Source organism: Dama dama, chromosome 21 (genome assembly GCF_033118175.1).
Source record: "Dama dama isolate Ldn47 chromosome 21, ASM3311817v1, whole genome shotgun sequence".
In the NCBI taxonomy this organism is placed as follows: Eukaryota; Metazoa; Chordata; class Mammalia; order Artiodactyla; family Cervidae; genus Dama; species Dama dama.
In genome coordinates, this window is record NC_083701.1 from 45,069,507 (window position 1) to 45,086,619 (window position 17,113).

General features: G+C 41.5%; 1 protein-coding gene across 2 annotated transcripts in view; it reads left to right on the forward strand.

Moving 5' to 3' along the window:
* The window catches only part of SAMD12 (sterile alpha motif domain containing 12), a 431,004-nt gene that overhangs the window by 253,873 nt on the left and 160,018 nt on the right, over positions 1-17,113 (forward strand). The window contains exon 5 of one of the 2 annotated variants that reach the window (XM_061123567.1): positions 3,529-3,691. The exons of the other annotated variant lie outside the window; for it this stretch is intronic. Coding sequence (XP_060979550.1) covers positions 3,529-3,587 — 59 coding nt within the window. The 3' untranslated portion in view covers positions 3,588-3,691. Of the gene's footprint in view, positions 1-3,528; positions 3,692-17,113 lie in introns of those variants that run through there. 2 annotated transcript variants of the gene reach the window in all.

Sequence of the window (17,113 nt, forward strand, 5' to 3'; positions counted from 1 at the left end):
GCAAATACATGGATAGTATAAAAATGTAACAGTAACTGTGAAGATTGGGTAAATTTAAGCAGTAGAAAGCAATGCTCCAGCTGGAGAATAAGGCAAATGAAGACAGTAAATGCTGCCAGTCTTCAAAGGCCTTCTTAATTAGTGCCTGCAAAATGAAAAAAAAAAAAAAATAAGAGTATGATTGTTTACCAAGGCCAGTTATAGCTCATTAAACATTAGTGTTTCCCAAAGGGCTTTTTCCACATTGTCAAAAATATATGTGTCAAATTTTAGTTGAGAATTACATGACCAGATGGACTTGCCCAAAGCTCCATCTTATGGAACAACACAAATTAGAAACACTACTCCCTAAGCCAAGAAGACTTTTCAGAACCATGTGTACAGACTGAGTATTTTAGTCCAGTCACCCCCACAACGATACTTTAGCAACTAAAGTAGGCCATCTGAATTGGAATAGGCCATCTGGTCCACCACCTTGCTTAAAGAAAGGAGTCTTTGTAGAGCACATCAGTAGACTTTTTGAGAAAATTTCCGATCTCATTTTACAATTTTGGGCACCAAGACCCAAAGAGGGTTAGAGAATGGTCTTTGGTTACCCAGCTAGTCAGTGGCAAAACTGAAACTAGATCCCAGTTCTCTTAATTCCCAGGCTGATATTCTTTTTTCTCATTGTTTCTAATAAGGTATAATTTACATACAGTAAAAACACCATTTTTAATGTACAGTTCTGCAAGTTTTAGTGAATGCATACAGTTGTATAACAACCACCACCACAGTCAAAATACAACAGTTTTCTAACTCCAGAAAATACTCTCCCTGCTACCCCCATGTTGTCAGCACTTCTCATTACCTCCAGCGTCTGGAAGCCACTGACAGGTTTTCTGTTCTTAGTTTTGCCCTTTCCAGAATGTCATATCATGGGACTCATAAAGTCTGGCTTCTTCCACTTGCTATAATACACCAAACCTTACCAGAGCTGAGGGTGTGTGTCACTTGTTCATTCAGGCTCACTTTTTAGCATTGAGTTGGATGGACATACCACAGTTATTTATCCATCCCCCAGTTGAAGGACATCTAGATTGTTTCCAATTGGGGCAAATACTAATAACGCTACTAAAAGCATTCACAGTGACTTCCCTGGCAGTCCAGTGGTTAAGAGTTCACCTTCCAAGGCAGGGGATGTGGGTTCAATCCCTGGTCAGGGAACTAAGATCCCATCTGCCTTGCAGTGCAGAAAACCAAAACATACCAGCAGAAGTAATGTTGTAACACATTCAGTAAAGACTTTAAAAACAGTCCACATCAAGATAAAATCTTTAAAAAGGATAAATAGAAGCGTGCACATACAGGTTTTTGTATAAACATCAGTTTTCATTCATTAGAGAAGTACCTAGAAGTGAGATTGCTGGGTTGCGTACAACACGTTTAACTTGGTAAGAACTGCTAGGCCAGTATTCTTAGGATAATAAAACCAGAACAACAGCAGTAGAGACTGACTTTAACACATATAAAATATTGGAGGTTTTCTGAAAGTCACTGCATCTCTGCAGATGTCCTCCCTAGCACTTCCTGGAGTCACTATTACTGTAAGAGGGCCCTGCTTTCCTGGGAGTTTCTAATAAATTGTCTCAAGGTAGGTTTAGGTCAAATGTGTTTACAGTTCACTCATTAATTCAATTTAAAAATTCTAGCATCTCTGTACAGGCAGTAGGGTATGGTTTTCCCCAGTTGTCCCTGAGAAAAGCTTCCTTTGCTTCTTCACTAAGGAATAAAATCCAGTAATAGAGAAGAGAAAACGTGAGCCAGTCAGATTCCTTGTTATGTGTACATGAGCTATGTTTGATGGCTCTTTCTAGTATCTCTCAGTTTATACTCTTTAATTTCCAGGCTTCTCCATGTCTAATTTCAGCTGTGTCACTGGTGTTATAAATCTGATGCTCACATGTCAGGTCTCCTCATAATTAGCTCTTCTGTGTCATCATTGGATAGCATTAAGTTTTTCCTCCTTAGTGCTCATCTCTTCCATGAGCATGGTAGTGACCCCCTTGGTTCTCCCCTTTGGTTTCTAATGGCTCCTTCTCAGGTGGGGGGCTTGCCACCTTCCTCTACCGCCCCCCAAATGTTGATGCCGCCTGGAGGTAGGTCCTCTTGGTTCTTCTCCATTTTGCCTACTGTCTAGAAAGCCTCGCCCACTCCCATTGCTGTAACCATCGCCTACTTCAACGTTACTTTCAAGTACATCTTAGACCTCTATGAAGCTTCCGTTCCTTACATTAATATCCATAAGACTTGTGAGCCTCTGATGAGGAGTCCACTGACATCTCAGATTTAAAATATCCAAAATCCACCCCATTGTCTTTCCCACCAGGTCTCCATCCAGTCCTCCTCCCTGTATTTCTTCTCAAGGTTATTAATGCCTTATTCACGCCATCACCTAAGTGAAGAAGGCTTAGAGTCACCTGTACTCCTCCTGTCCCCTCCCCACTCACATGTAATCAGTGAGCAAACCCTCTGAATTCTGTTTGTAAAATGGCTTTCCAGTCAGTTCCTGCCTCACCCCCATCTTTGTCACTGTGTTAAATCACCTCCCTTTGGCTCCTTCCCAGGCTATTAGAATAACCTACTAGTTATGATTTTGCTCTCTAGTCTCTGCCCTGCCCCATTTATTCTCCTTTAACTTCCAACTTCGGTTGCCAGAGTTAATTTAAATATATATCTGATGACATTATTTCCCTCCTAAAAAAAAATTATTTTTTGATGACTCCCAGTTGCCTAAGGAATAAAATCCAAACTCTTTAATATTCCATAGAAATCCATTCTAAAGCATTTCATAGGTGTACTAACTTTGGGCAAGTTACTTGTAAAAATGGGGATAGAATCTATTTTACCAAGTTGTTATGAATATGGTATAATAAAAAGGACCAAACCAGGATGAGACATCACCTCTTCTGAGAAGCCTTACCTTATCTCTCAGGCAGAACCAATCACTCCATCCTCTTCAACTCTAAGCAGGTTGTTCATACTAATAATCTGTTCATTACACAGTGTCTGTTCAATATCTGTTTGTTCTTCCATCCTGTTCTTCCAATGAGCAACAGGCTCTGTGGTGGACACTAGGGGTAAAAGGAGCACCCAGTCTAGCCATAAGGATCGGTTATGTGTGCCGTGGCAGAGATGCATAGATGTGCAGTGATGGCACAGAACTGGAACATAACCTCATCTGGGAATAGGGGGTAAAGGGAGATTTGCCAAAGGTGTAACTCTGTCAATAGAAGTTGAAAGTTAATTAAAGGAGAATGAATGGGGCAGGGCAGAGACTAGAGAGCAAATCATAACTAGCAGGTTATTCTAATGGCCTGGAAAGGGGCCAAAGGGAGGTAATTTAACACAGTGACAGGGATGGGGGTAAGGCAGGGACTGACTGGAAAGCCATTTTACAAACAGAATTCAGAGGGTTTGCTCACTGATTACATGTGAGTGGGGAGGGGACAGGAGCAGTACAGGTGACTCTGAATCTTCTTCACTTAGGTGATGACGTGAATAAGGCATTAATAACCTTGAGAAGAAATACAGGGAGAAGAGCTTGATCTTAAAGGATGAAAGTTTTGACAGATGGACATGAGCTGGCGTGCGGCAGGAGCAGAAACGTGACTTCAGGAACCGGGGTGTGGGGTCTCTTTGTCTCCCCTGCAGATCGTGGGCCCCCTCAGTTGTCATCTGATTTTGCTGTGCTCTCCTATCTCCCAGCAGAGTGTCTCACAGAGCGTGAATCCTCTGTTTAAATGTGTTTTGCTGATTTAAGTGTAATTGTTGCCCTTTTCTCCTTATTTACCAGCTCTTATTTCATTTCCAAAGTCATCTTCTCAAAACAGTGAATACAGTATCATTTTTTAAATGGGTTTGTAATAAAAGAGAGTCGCTACATAGCCATTTTGCATTATCCATGGGCAAAATTGCCCCAAATTGTGTTCCTTTGTGCTCTCGTTGTATTGATTTGATTAGTACAGTGGCAGCGGCTGTGGTTCTTAAACGTATATACTTTTGGTGAGGACTCTTAAATACATAAGCCGCTCCCCCACCACCACGTACACTGAGTTGTTTTACCTCATATTTTCAAGTCTTCAGTGTTCTCCCCAGTGACACTCAACTGACCATAGAATGAACCCTTTCTCATAAAACCCAGCTAATTCTCCAGGGGCTTATAGCAGGTGAGGACACTGGAATGAGTAATTTGATAGGATTGTCTGAGAATTATTCTTTTGTCCCACTGGAGTCTTCCATTACCTCTTCTTCATTCAGTGTTGTTTGATCATGCCCTACCAACGGCATGCCCTTTCCCAGGTGTCTCCAAGACAGCCTCTCTTCAACCTGCTACCTTCTTGGGCTTTACCTTTAACACGTTTTGGGATCTTCACACCCAGTTTCACATAGTTTGCAATTAGGAATATTTCTAATTTTATCAGGTCTTCGTGCCTTCAGAGAATTTCTCCTTGGTATGAGCTTTATGTTTAGTTTCCTAAACACAGACTTCTTTGGGGGATCATTAAGCTCTCATCAGTAGGAGTTAGCATTGTGACAAGTGCATCCTAGCTAGTGTCCACTCCGTTTCATTTTCATTCTGTAGTTCATTATGGCCAGTTCATTCAAGAAAGTGTTTTGTTTGAAGCTTGAAATGGACCCTTGATTCTAGTCTGTTGTAGTCTTCATGGCTGAAAAATATCTGCTTGTTCTGAGTATCCCGATGGCCCTTCTAACTAGTGTATGGTGAAAGTGTTCACACATCTTTCTAATTTGGACATATTCTGCCAGGAATTATTCTTATCATTACTTCTCCACAACTCCGTGTCTTATGGTATCTTTTGCATGGTAAAGAGTTCCCATTAGGTAACCCCCACAGACTCCAAATGCTTCATGTCTGCCTTTGCAGAAATCATCAACCTTGAAATTCTTTGCTATTGACCCCTTTGCATTAAACGTTCTAAATGAAATTAAAAATGTAGTTGCTGTTTCTTGTTTGGACAATTCAAGATGGCCATGAGATTTCACTGTTATGTCACCTCATGGTTTGAAGAATCTTCAGTGACTGATATTGCAATGAAGATGATATGTGGGTTTTCCACAACTGACATTGGTCCATTTCTTTGGGGGGAAGGCTGGATCCTTAAGTCTGAGCTCTATGGTATTCAACTCTCCTGTTGGTTTTTAGAAAGGCAGTTGAGTAGGAAAATGGCATGTGGACCTGATAAGAGAAAATCAAAGCCATTGGCAAGGATGCATGGAGCCGTGTTGGATTTTTTTAAGAAGAAATAGAGAAAATATGCCATCTAAATGCTTTAGGATTTCTGCCCCTAGTATTATATATGATATGTTACTTTTTCAGTGGCTTTTTTCTTTGGGGCAACCAATTCTTAGTGCCTGGAATTAAGTTCTACACAGTGTAGACGTTCAAGGTTCTCCTCACATCCGAGTTTCTACGTGCCGGTTCTAGAAGGCCCCACATACACACATGTACTGTGAATGGCCCAGCCTTGTGCCCCAGCCAAGAATTAAAATCTTTTGTTCTTCTCTGAAATAGCCCCTCCATTCTTTGTATCCCTTTTTTGTTTGTTTATCCCTTTATTGTAGCAGTGATACAATCATTTAGTAATTCATCTAAAAAAAAGTTTATTGAGATCCTACCATGTACCCAGCAGTTTATCTATGTGTTAGGGATACAGGGATGAATATGACATCTTTTAATGACATTTGCTTCAAGTCAAGCAAAATAGATATGAGGAGTAACAAAGGTAAATGTAGAATTCTAGGATCTTATAGGAAGGTCATCTGATTTAGAAGGAATGTATCAGGAAAGATTCCGAGAGTAAGTGACCTCTGAACTGAACTAGGTGCTATAGTTAGCAGAGGGTGCTTATTTTCTCTTTAATCATCAAGCAGATATAAAAGTCCTAAGATGATAAGAACTTTGGAGAGTTTATTTACTAATAAATCATAGATTTACTACCGAGTGTCTGCCATGTGTCCACCTTTACTGAGTGTTGGTGAAATTCAGTAGACACGATAGACATGGTTCCCATCCATGGATTTTGTGTTTTAATGAGGAAGACACTCATCAAAGAAAGAATCATAGTTACACAACAATTGATGTGAAAGGGGATGTTAGTTACATTCTGGGGAGGGAATTCCCTGGGAATTCCCTGACTCTGAAAGATCAGGAAAACCTCCTTCAAGAAGCTGAGATCTAAAAGAGGAAGAGGAATTCACTAGGGCAAAAGGGACTTGGGAAGATGTCTCAGGGAGAGGGAATAGCCTGTTCTAAGGTCAATGTTGAAGAGAAAGCTCGGTGCATTCCAGAAACACAAGGAAGGCTAGTATGATTAGAGGTGGAGAGTGAGGGAAAGGGAGGCCAGCTAGCAGGAAGTGAGGCTGAAAAGGGACCCAGTAATGAATGTGAATGCCTGTTTGTTTGCTCCCCTTAAGGAACTTCCAAGTCCCCTTAAGTTCCAAGGGACTCTCAAGACTCTTGAGAGTCCCTTGGACTGCAAAGAGATCAAACCAGTCAATCCTAAAGGAAATCAGTCATGAATATTCATTGGAAGGACTGATGCTGAAGCTGGAACTCCAATACTTTGGCCACCTGATGCAAAGAACTGATTCATTGGAAAAGACCCTGATTCTGGGAAAGATTGAAGGCAGGAGGAGAAGGGATGACAGAGGATGAGATGGTTGTATGGCATCACCGATTCAATGGACATGAGTTTGAGTAAGCTCCGGGAATTGGTGATGGACAGGGAAGCCTGGCATGCTGCAGTCCACAGGGTCGCAAAGAGTCAGACATGACTGAGCAACTGAACTGAACTGAAGGAATTTAGAGACAATGAGGAGACACTGAAGGGTTTTAGACTGGAGACTATGCTGATCAGATCTGTATATCAAAAGATGAGAAGAGGCACTGGAGAAGGACAAGACAGGGGGCCAGGCATCCAGTCAGGAAGCTGTTGCATTGATCTCTGCAGGAGATGATGACATCCTGAGTGAGGGTGGTGGCAGTAGGGGTGAAGAGGAATCAACTCGAGAGACTAGAGACTTCCCTGGTAGTCCAGTGGCTGAGACTATGTGCTCCCAGTGCAGAGGGTCCCTGGTCAAGGAACTAGATCCCACATGCCATAACTAACAGTTTGCATGCCACAATTCAAGATCCCACATGCTGTAACAAAGATCAAAGATCCCGTGTGCTGCAACTACAACCCAGCATAACCAAATAAATAATATTTTTTTAAAAAGCAACTCAAGAGACTACCTGGGATGGTAGATCAAGAACCAGTGGATGAGAGGATTCAGTAGCATCATTCTCTCTTCTGCACCTCAGTCTGCTCCCCGAAATCCATGACCTCCCTGTTGCAGAAATATCTGGGCAGGCTTCTTCTAAATGTAGATTTCTAGACCTTACCCTGAAACTGTCAAGTCAGGCTCTGCAGCCCAGGTGTTAGTATTTTAGACAGCTTCACCCCCATATGTCTCTGACACTTATGAAAGGTTGGGGGCCACTGCCAAGCACTGTGTAGATTCAGCACAGTACTCCAGGCACTCATCTCTCCTGTAGCATCAGAGTAAACCTCCCCTTGGGCTTAATAAGTCTGCTCGTCATACCCGGGTGAACTCAGAGAGAGGTATCAGCCCTTGGAGTGCAGGAGGGTATCTCACCTTAAAATCCACATGGAATGGAGCCCATCTAACAGATCACCCAGCCTTGTAGGTGAGGTCCCAAAGATCTAAGTGGCCCTTTCTCCACAGTTCTCAGGAGACAACACCACTGCAATCCCACATCCTCTATTCCCTAGGACAAATGAAACAAACTCTCCTGGGCAGTCAGTCCTGCAGGGCAAGACAGAAGGTAATTTACAGAGCACCTCTGCTATCTCCTGCATGTGACAGGTATCAGGGCAAAGCTATAGTGGTAGGACCCCCAGTAAAGGTATAAGAGAGGAAAAGACAAAGAAAAGTACATGTTTCACCTCCAGCAAGAACACTTCAGGTGTTCATATTGGAAACCAGGGAGGTTTCATCATTTGGCAGTCATTTTCAAAATCATGAATACTTAATATGACCATTGGATGCTGTTTTTATTTCAAAGGCACAGGTTACCAATGTTATTACAAAGGGCAAGCCTGGAGCTAATACTGATTGTGCACCTATTTGCACATTTGGCATTTTAAATCCCATGTTTAATCCATATAATAACTTTGCAAGATAGATATCATGAAACCCATATTACAGATAAAGAAACTGAGGCCCAGAGAGCTGCAGTGCTACACAGTCAAAACTAACAGACACAAGGATTCTTCAGAGAAACAGAAGCAATAGGAGATACATGCATTGGCAGGGAAAGAGAGAGAAAGGGGAGTGAATTGATTAACTGAGTGTCCATTAGAAATTAGCTCTCATGATTATGGGGGCCAAGATCCATAGTCAGAAAGCTGGGGACCCAGGACAGACAATGGTGTAGTTCCAGTCCAAATATTGGCAGGCTGAAAACCCAAGAAGGGCCAGTGTTACAGTTCAAGTGCAAAAGCAGGGTAACAACCCAGTCTCCCAGCTCAAGACAAGTCAGGCAGGAGGGGTTCGCTTTTACTTGAGGCGGGGGGGATGAACCTTTTTGTTCTGTGCAAGTCTTTGACTGATTGGTTGAGGCCCACCCACACTGGAGAGAGCAATCTGCTTTATTCCTCTACCTATTCAAATGTTAATCTCATCCAAAACACCCTCACAGACACACTCAAAATAACATTTGACAAATATCTGAGCACCCTGTGGCTCAGTCAAGTTGACACATAAAATTAATCACCCCAGTGGGTAAGATAACTAGTTGTCTCCAAAACCAATGCCCTTTCTTTCCAACCTACCTGCCTGCTGAGAAGTATCTCTTCTTTCAAAGATGCAGTTATTTTTCTTTTATAAAAATCTCTCAGTGCCAATGCACTTTTAAACATTAATGCTTGAGGCTGTTCAAATAAAAGATTTTTCTTAATAGCTTGCTTATCACACCTGACTTATCTCCATCCTCCATTTTCCATGATTTAGGGCTGCTAGGAATGGGAGGGTGTCATTTTGCTGGGCTGTTTCTTGCATACCCGAGATTTGGGAGCACTAAGAAATCAAATTTGTTCATCTCCCAACTTGACATCATAATGAAGCAGAGATGCCAACCCAGCATTTCCTGATGTCCCTCAAATATCCTGAGTAATCTTAATCTTATTAGATCAATGATGTGAAATTTAAATTGATTGCTAGTTGCCATTTTAATTGATTTAATTGAAATTGATTCGGCATAAAGGAGTGCACAGAAAATTATTAACAGTGACCTCAAAGGTTTCAAGTGTCTGCTTCGTAAGAGGTGATGGAGCTTTGATGTTTATATCAGAAGGCTCACTCTTTCCAGCTTATATCAGAGAAGTAAAGTGAATGTTTAGCATTAAAAACCGTGGAACATTGATGAGGTTTGTATATAGAGGGTCTGAAAATATATGAGAAGCATTTGACTATACTTTCCAGTTCGTCCCATTTCTATCATGTTGGTTGGTAGTCATGAGTTCATGTTTACTATAAGCTACATATGTGGGTTTTATTACTGCTAAGTATTGGGAAATTTGATTTTTGCCATTTGGGTCCCTAAAATTCAGACCACACTATGGAATGGAGGAATAGATGATATAATAGCAGGAAAAGTCTCATTGACCTAAAATTGTTTTTGTAATTTTTAAAATTAATTGATCCTCTCTTGAGGCTTGGATATCTGTTTTGCTACATGAAGAGTTTTACTATAATAATTTTGATCTAGCAGGATTTGACCTTACTTAGGCAAAAATAAATGGCCTCTAATTCTCTGTTTCTAAAAGTTTAAATATGCATTATCTTTTCTGCTTCCGCTTCCCTTTCCCTCTTTTATTCTCCCCAGCTTCTCTCCACTCCCCATTTCTTCACTGGAGACCCCTCTCAGCCTGCAGAAGAACCATTAGAAATTTATTAATTAAAGACCAGTTTCTGCTTCTTTGTCAGGGAAAATGATTTGTTTTAGAGCTGATTTTGTGCTTTAGTTAAACGAACGTGTCACTCAGTTAAATGAATTCATTTATATTTATTTATTTAGTTCTTTGGGCTGGACTTTCTTAGCAGGGTCTCGGGCGCATCACATTTGCTCACAGAATGAACTGAAAAGTGTCTCATGTCAGTTTCAGAGGTTCACAAATGGTTAGTCCTCCCCATGAAAGCTGCATGAACAAAGCTGCGATTAGCAAATGTGCAAATGGCGGTTTCCGCAAGTCAAGGTCATCGAAGGAGCCATATTTGATGATGTTTGTGCATGCACATGTGTCCTGCTAGAGCCGGAAAGTGAGGTTTACCCATCACCACAGTCCCTTCAGACCTTAAGAAAGTGTCAGAGGTCATGTTTTGACAATCTGGGCATCTACTGGCCTTTTCAAAATGCTAATGGATGATGCAAAGTTTAAATTCTACCCAATATTTCCCATCAGATTTTGGGTTAGATTACCTACTGAGTATAGACTGTGTCTAACATTATAATAGACACAGTTTATAATGGGCTTCCCAGTTGGCTCAGTGGTAAAGAATCCGCCTGCCAATGCAGGAGATGTGAGTTTGATCCCTAGATAGGGGAAATTTCCTGGAGAAGGAGATGGCAATTCAGTCCAGTATTCTTGCCTGGGAAATCCCATGGACAGAGGAGCCTGGCACGCTATAGTCATGAGTTTGTAAAGAGTCAGTCATGACTTAGCACACACACAGCATTATAATAGGTGCTTTGCGATATGAAAATGGAATGAACATACTTATTCATTCACTCGTTCAACAACTTTTGTTGAGTGCCTTTTATGTGTCAGACTGGGTGTTAGGACTCAGTGATGAATAATGCAGTCCTTGAAATTGGACAAGTAGGCCAGCTGCAGAAGACTCACTAGAGTCTTTCTGGCATGAGAGAATCATGTTCCCTTTCCAGAAGGCTGACGCACTGGTTCTTAGGAGTTCTCATCTGCTTTTCCAGAACACATACCAAAGGGGATAAATGTTACCTTAAATTCTTACCAGGAAGAAACAAGTACAGTTAAAGCAGTTCTCCATCTGATGGAAAGGAAGGGAAAGGATGGTGATGCCCACCTGGCACTGATAGACTTTTATTTAGACTTTCTGGTGATCTCACAGCTACAGATAACGAACTCCTTAATCACCCATCCTTTGTGACAAAATCTCTATGGGTGTAAAGAGTAGCTCTGTGATTAAAAATAACTGTGTCCTTCATATTACCATTTTCCCTGCTGTGCTACAAACAGGCTTTGACTCCATCTGGAGTTTGGAGGGCTTTGTTTTTTGTCTAAAATTGTCTGAACACAAAACTCGGTTTAAAGGGCTTGACCGTTGAGTTCCCAACAGCTTAACAAGTTACTTCTTAATGGAATAGGCATAACGTTAATCTTGAAGTCATTTGTTTTCTTCTCTGCATCATAATAAGAACTGAAATTATGACAACTCGGCAGTTTCTTTTGTGAGAGACTGTTGGGCTGGGAGTCAGTCTCTTGAGTTCAACCAGCACTGGGATTAGGAACTGCCAGTACTTGAGTTTCCGCATCCTTAAAATAGTTCCTGGTAGATAATAAGTGCTGTGACAGTACAGATAATTGAAATAATTCTTGCTAAGACTCTGGGGAGCCTATTCCATCCAAGCCCTAGGCTTAGAAAGGAAAGATTGAGAAAGAATCGACTTCTTTGTCCCTTGATATGGGTGTAGAAAGTGTTGACTATGGCAGAAACCCTACTGCCCAAATGGAGAGAAAAAGGTGATTGGGTGTTTACAAAAGTAGGAGAATGATTTCAGCTTAGGAGCGCCATCCCAGACCCTGTAATGGAACTCATAGAGTATTCGATTGGATAGACATTTACTGAGCACATATGAGATGCTAAATACTGTACTGATTCAAGACAACCCTGCCTTCAAGGATCCTTCAGTCCAGTGAGTGTTTCAAAGACTTAGACTTTTAGCTTCTTAGAGTCATATTAAAATTGATCCACAGATCCAGAATCCTTAGTCTCAGGTGAGGCCAGGGTGACTAGCAACAACAGCAATAATCACTATCCTTTATTATATACTTATTATGTATCAGCTCTGTTTTAAACTCTCTGTTTACATTGTCATTGTATCCTTTCAACAACTATGAGACTCTTAAGATGGAAGCTATCATTATCCCTGCTTAGTGGATAAAATAACTGAGGCACAGAGAATTGAAGAGACTTGAACCAGGTCCCAGTTTAAGAAGTGACAGGGCAAGGATTTGAACAGGCTTTCTTCGAAGCCCACTCTTAGACACTGTGCTAAGTGTGTAGTTGTAACTCTGGCTACCCTGTGAATATATTTCATCATTCCTTTGTGCCATGCTTCATACCAGGTACTAGAGTTACAGTTCAGAATAGAGCAGAAATGGTCCCTGCCCTAGGTGATTTTATTTTATTTGTATTGGAGTATAATCACTTTACGATGTTGTCTGTGTTTCTGCTATACAACAAAGTGAATCAGCGATATGTGTATATATATATATCCCCTCTGTCTTGAAACTCCCACCCAACCCCCCATCCACTGACCTAGGTCATCATAGAGCATGAAGCCGAGCGCCCTATTTTTATACAGCAGCTTCCCGCTAGCTGTTGATTTTATATACAGTAGTTAAATATGTGAGTGCTACTCTCCCAATTTGTCCCACCCTGTCCTTGGGTCCACACATCCATTCTCTCCATCTGCTTCTCTATTCCTGCCCTACAAATAGGTTCATCAGTACCATTTTTCTAGATCCCATATAAATGTGCTAATATACGATACTTGTTTTTCTCTTTCTGACATAACTTCACTCTGTATGATAGACTCTAGGTTCATCCACATCTCTACAAATGACCAAGTTGATTTTAGAACCTCAAAGGGAGGTGGATGTGAGAAAAGAAAGAAGGCTGCTTGTAAATATAGTCACATCTCATTTAATGCCATCCCCGGCAGCACTGATTCATTATAACTACTTCTTTCTTAAATGTTTCCTTTTAAAGAATTGTTTAGACCTATCACTATCCAGTATAGTTACTAACCTATACCTTATCCATTCTCTGAACTCCCCCACTCTGTAGTCATCCAGCCGGCTGCTCATCTTAGTGTACACTCAGCCCATGAGCATGGGAATACTACTCTGGAACATTTTCAACCAATCATTAATCTTTCTTCATAGTCTAAGTTTACTGTGCTCCCTTGCTTATGTTTATTCTGCTTTGGCCTCTTTCTAGCATTAATGCTGTCATCTGGTGACCAGTTTTGACCATAATGGCATGAAGAAAACACATGCAAGGGAGAGTGTTGGAACTACAGTTAAAAAAAAAAGTACATCATTGCGCGTATAAAAATTCAAGTTCTGTAGAGACTCACATTGACTTTTTCTAATAATGTAAATTTTAATTTTCTCAATTGGAGACTAATTGCCTTACAATATTGTGTTGGCATAAATATATAAATAAATAAATAAATATATATCCCTATATATATAAATAAATAAATATAAATATATATTTATTTATATATATAAAAATATATATTATATATATATATCCCTACCTATGGAGCCTGCCTCCCATCCCTCCCCTCATATTGACTTTTAAGGTTTCAAATTTGCTTTCTGTAGGGACTCAAATTTGCCTTCAAAGGACCTAATGAAAGCCAATAGGAATACCACAAAGTTGGCCACTGGTTGTTAGAAACAGTCTATGGTGAGAATTATAGGAGACTTCCTTAGATTCAGAAGCAGGCCGCCACTGTCCACTGCCAGGGAGGCATCGCCAAGGGAGCTGCACTGCCCCCTGCAGCATTGTTCAGGTAGCACATCCCTCTCTGGGGTACAGGAAATGAGGTGTGTGTCTGTCTGTCTGTCTGCCCGCGTGTAGGCTGTGAAGTTTCATCAAGGGTAATGAAGAAGTCGTTGAAAATGTGAAGGGTGGCTCTACGTTAGGCTGGGGAATTTAGTGACATTTAAGTGGTGACAAGAAGGAGAAATAAGGGTTGCTAGTTAAAGCGTAGAGGAAGGACAATCAGGCTAATGGGAAAACATGTGCCAAATTTTGGATCATAGCAGAAGTTAGCATTACCTAGAAACTGACACAGACCACAGCCCGGACCACAGAGCTCATCATGTGGCCCAGACACAGCAGGGGCCCAATCCTGCAGGGCCTGGGAGCCACAGTGAGGATTTGGAATAGTGTTTCTATGAGGAAAATGAGAATCCGCTAAGGGATTTTAAGCAGAGGAGCTATGAGATCTCATTTACATTTGTAAAAGATCGCACTGGCAGCTGTGGGGAAAATGGATTGGAGAAGGGCGGGATGGAACTGGGAAGGTCAGTGACTTTTGCAGAAATCCAGGTGAGGGCAGACCGGTGATGGTTATAACTCGGGTGGTGGCCACTAAGACGAATGAGACAACAGGGGTGGCTCTGTTTGCAGTAGGATCAACAGGACTTGGCGATGGATTGGGTGTGACTGAGGGAGATTGCAGAGTGAGTCCGGGTTCCCGTCCTGAGCTGCTAGGTAGGTGGAGGAGCCTGGAAGGGGGGAGTGTGAGGCAGAGGCTGGACTGAAAAGTGAAGAGGTCAGTTTGGAGCTTGTTAAGTCTGAAGTGCCTTTGGTACATGTAAGAAAGCAGGTGTCTTGAGTGTGGAGCTCCAGTGAAGGATTGGCACAAACCTGTAGGTTTAGGAATCATCAGAATACGTGTGTCCAGTGTGCTGGGGGAAGGGGGGTGCAGTCACTTGACCACAACACCTTCCTGACCTTTACTTACAGTAGGTCTTGTTTTATGTCAAGTAAGAGAACTGCAGGGGCGTACTCTCAGAATGCTGGGTGTGCTTCCCTGAGTGGGTCACCTATCTCAAGTCTCTTCTGATGAAAGTTGTCCAAATGAACCTCAGAAAGGGCTATGAGAGGGATGAGAGGGGGTACTGAGGAGAGAAATCATGGAGTGATATTATGAGGCTGTCCATCATGCCCTGTCCTCAGCCAGCTCCCCACCTCCCACCCCAGCATTACTTCTGTCCATATAGGATAAAGGATTGCAAAGTGACCCAAAGAATGAACCTCAGAGTCAGAGAATCTCGGTTATGACCCCAGCTCTGTCCCTCATCACCTAAGAGGCAACATCAGATCCTCTCTGAAGGTAAGTTTTCTCTGCTGTCACATGAGAACAAAAATGTCTAGCTCACAGAGTTGCTATAGGATTCAAATAGAGTTTTGCAAAGATTTGTCAGAGATTTGAATAAATGGTAGATATGAAGTGAACCCACATCTAAGAAGACATTCTTTGCAGAGATGAGTAAGAAGATGAGGTATGTGTTTTATAAGACGGTCCTAATCACTCAAACGCTGAATTTCTGTTAAAATTCAACAATCATTTCAAGCCAATAAGATAAGAGATTGGACATTGTATAGGATATATACACTGCCATTAAATTGCTTCTGACATTGGCCAGCTCTTTGTCAATCAGAATGACAATCATTTCTATACCAGTACCTAAAGACAGGTTTTCAGTGTCTGTGAACAAGTCTGGAGAGTGGTTTAGAAGCTTCTATAGATAGCTATGCATTTGGGTCCTTTTGATGATTGCATTTGATCAGGATATATAACTTGTTAAAGAATCATTCCTAATGTATAGAGGTTCTTTATGAGGACATTTTACAAAACAAAGAGATTTTGCTTTTATCCTTGTGGGACTAGAAGAATCCCTACCAGAACTACCAGCAAATTGTCCATACTTTACCATTGCTATTCCCTAGATTCCACTGTTAATAGTTCCTTGTGTTTTAATATTCCACTGAGAAATAGTCACGGTCATTGCTCAGGTCAACAGGGATATCTGCTAAGCATCTCCTGTGTGCCCAGTGCTGTTTGGACTGAGTGAAGATTCTTCCTTGTATTTCATTGACTCTGCAACTAGAGAACAATACAAGAGTACTTATAATTTAATACTCATTGGAGTCATACATGGGGCTTCCCAGGTGGTGCAGTGGTAAAGAATTGGCCTGGCAATGCAGGAGATGGAAGAGACACAGGTTCAATTCCTGGATTGGGAAGATCCCCTAGAGTAGGAAATGGCAACCTGCTCCAGTATTCTTTCCTGGAGAATCCCATGGACAGAGGAGCCAAGTGGGCTACAGTCCATAGGGCTGCAAAGAGTCTTACACGACTGAGTACACAGCAGCACCAGTGGAGTCATACATAATCAAGTGCTCTAGAATGACTCTGTCCAATAGAACTTGCTCACATGATGGAAATATTCTAGATTCACATTGTTCAGTACAGTAGCTACTGACCACCTGTGGCTATTGAGCATTTGAAATATGGTTAGTATGACTCAGGAGCTGAATTTCTAATTTAATTTTAATTTACATGTAAGCAGCCATATGTGGCTACTAGCTACCATATTGAGCAGTGAAGCTCCAGTAATTCTAAGGAGAGATGGCTGTGGGCTCCAAGAATTCAAGAAGGAGGTAAGGCTCCAGCCTGAGCTTAGGAGTAAGGAGGAAACTGGAAGGCCACTCTATCTAGTGTAACAGTGCAAGCAGCAGTTTTGAGGGAGGGGAAAGTGGGTACTTTGTGAACATCACAGAGGAAAAAGCATTGAGGGAAATCAGATGAGTGAGACTTTCTGAAAGTGTCAGAGAAGAGGTTCCCAGAGTCAAGACCATTCTTCTATTTTACATTTGGTATAAGTATTTCACCTGCAGGAAGCCTCCCGTATTTGGAACAGGGGTAACTTAGCGTTGATTTTGTTATGCTTTCTATAAATAAATGAATTCCATAGAGTTATACCATGGAAAACTTGTTCATTGAAACTTTCAATACAAATCAGATAAGAATCTAAAGATAATTAAGAAGCAATTACTAGGACCTCCCTGGTAGTCCAGTGGCTAAGACTCCACACTCCTAATGCAGGGGGCCGAGGTTCAATCTCTGGCCAGGGAATCAGATTGGGCATGCCACAGCTAAGACCCAGCACTGCCAAATAATTTTTAATTGTTTTTAATA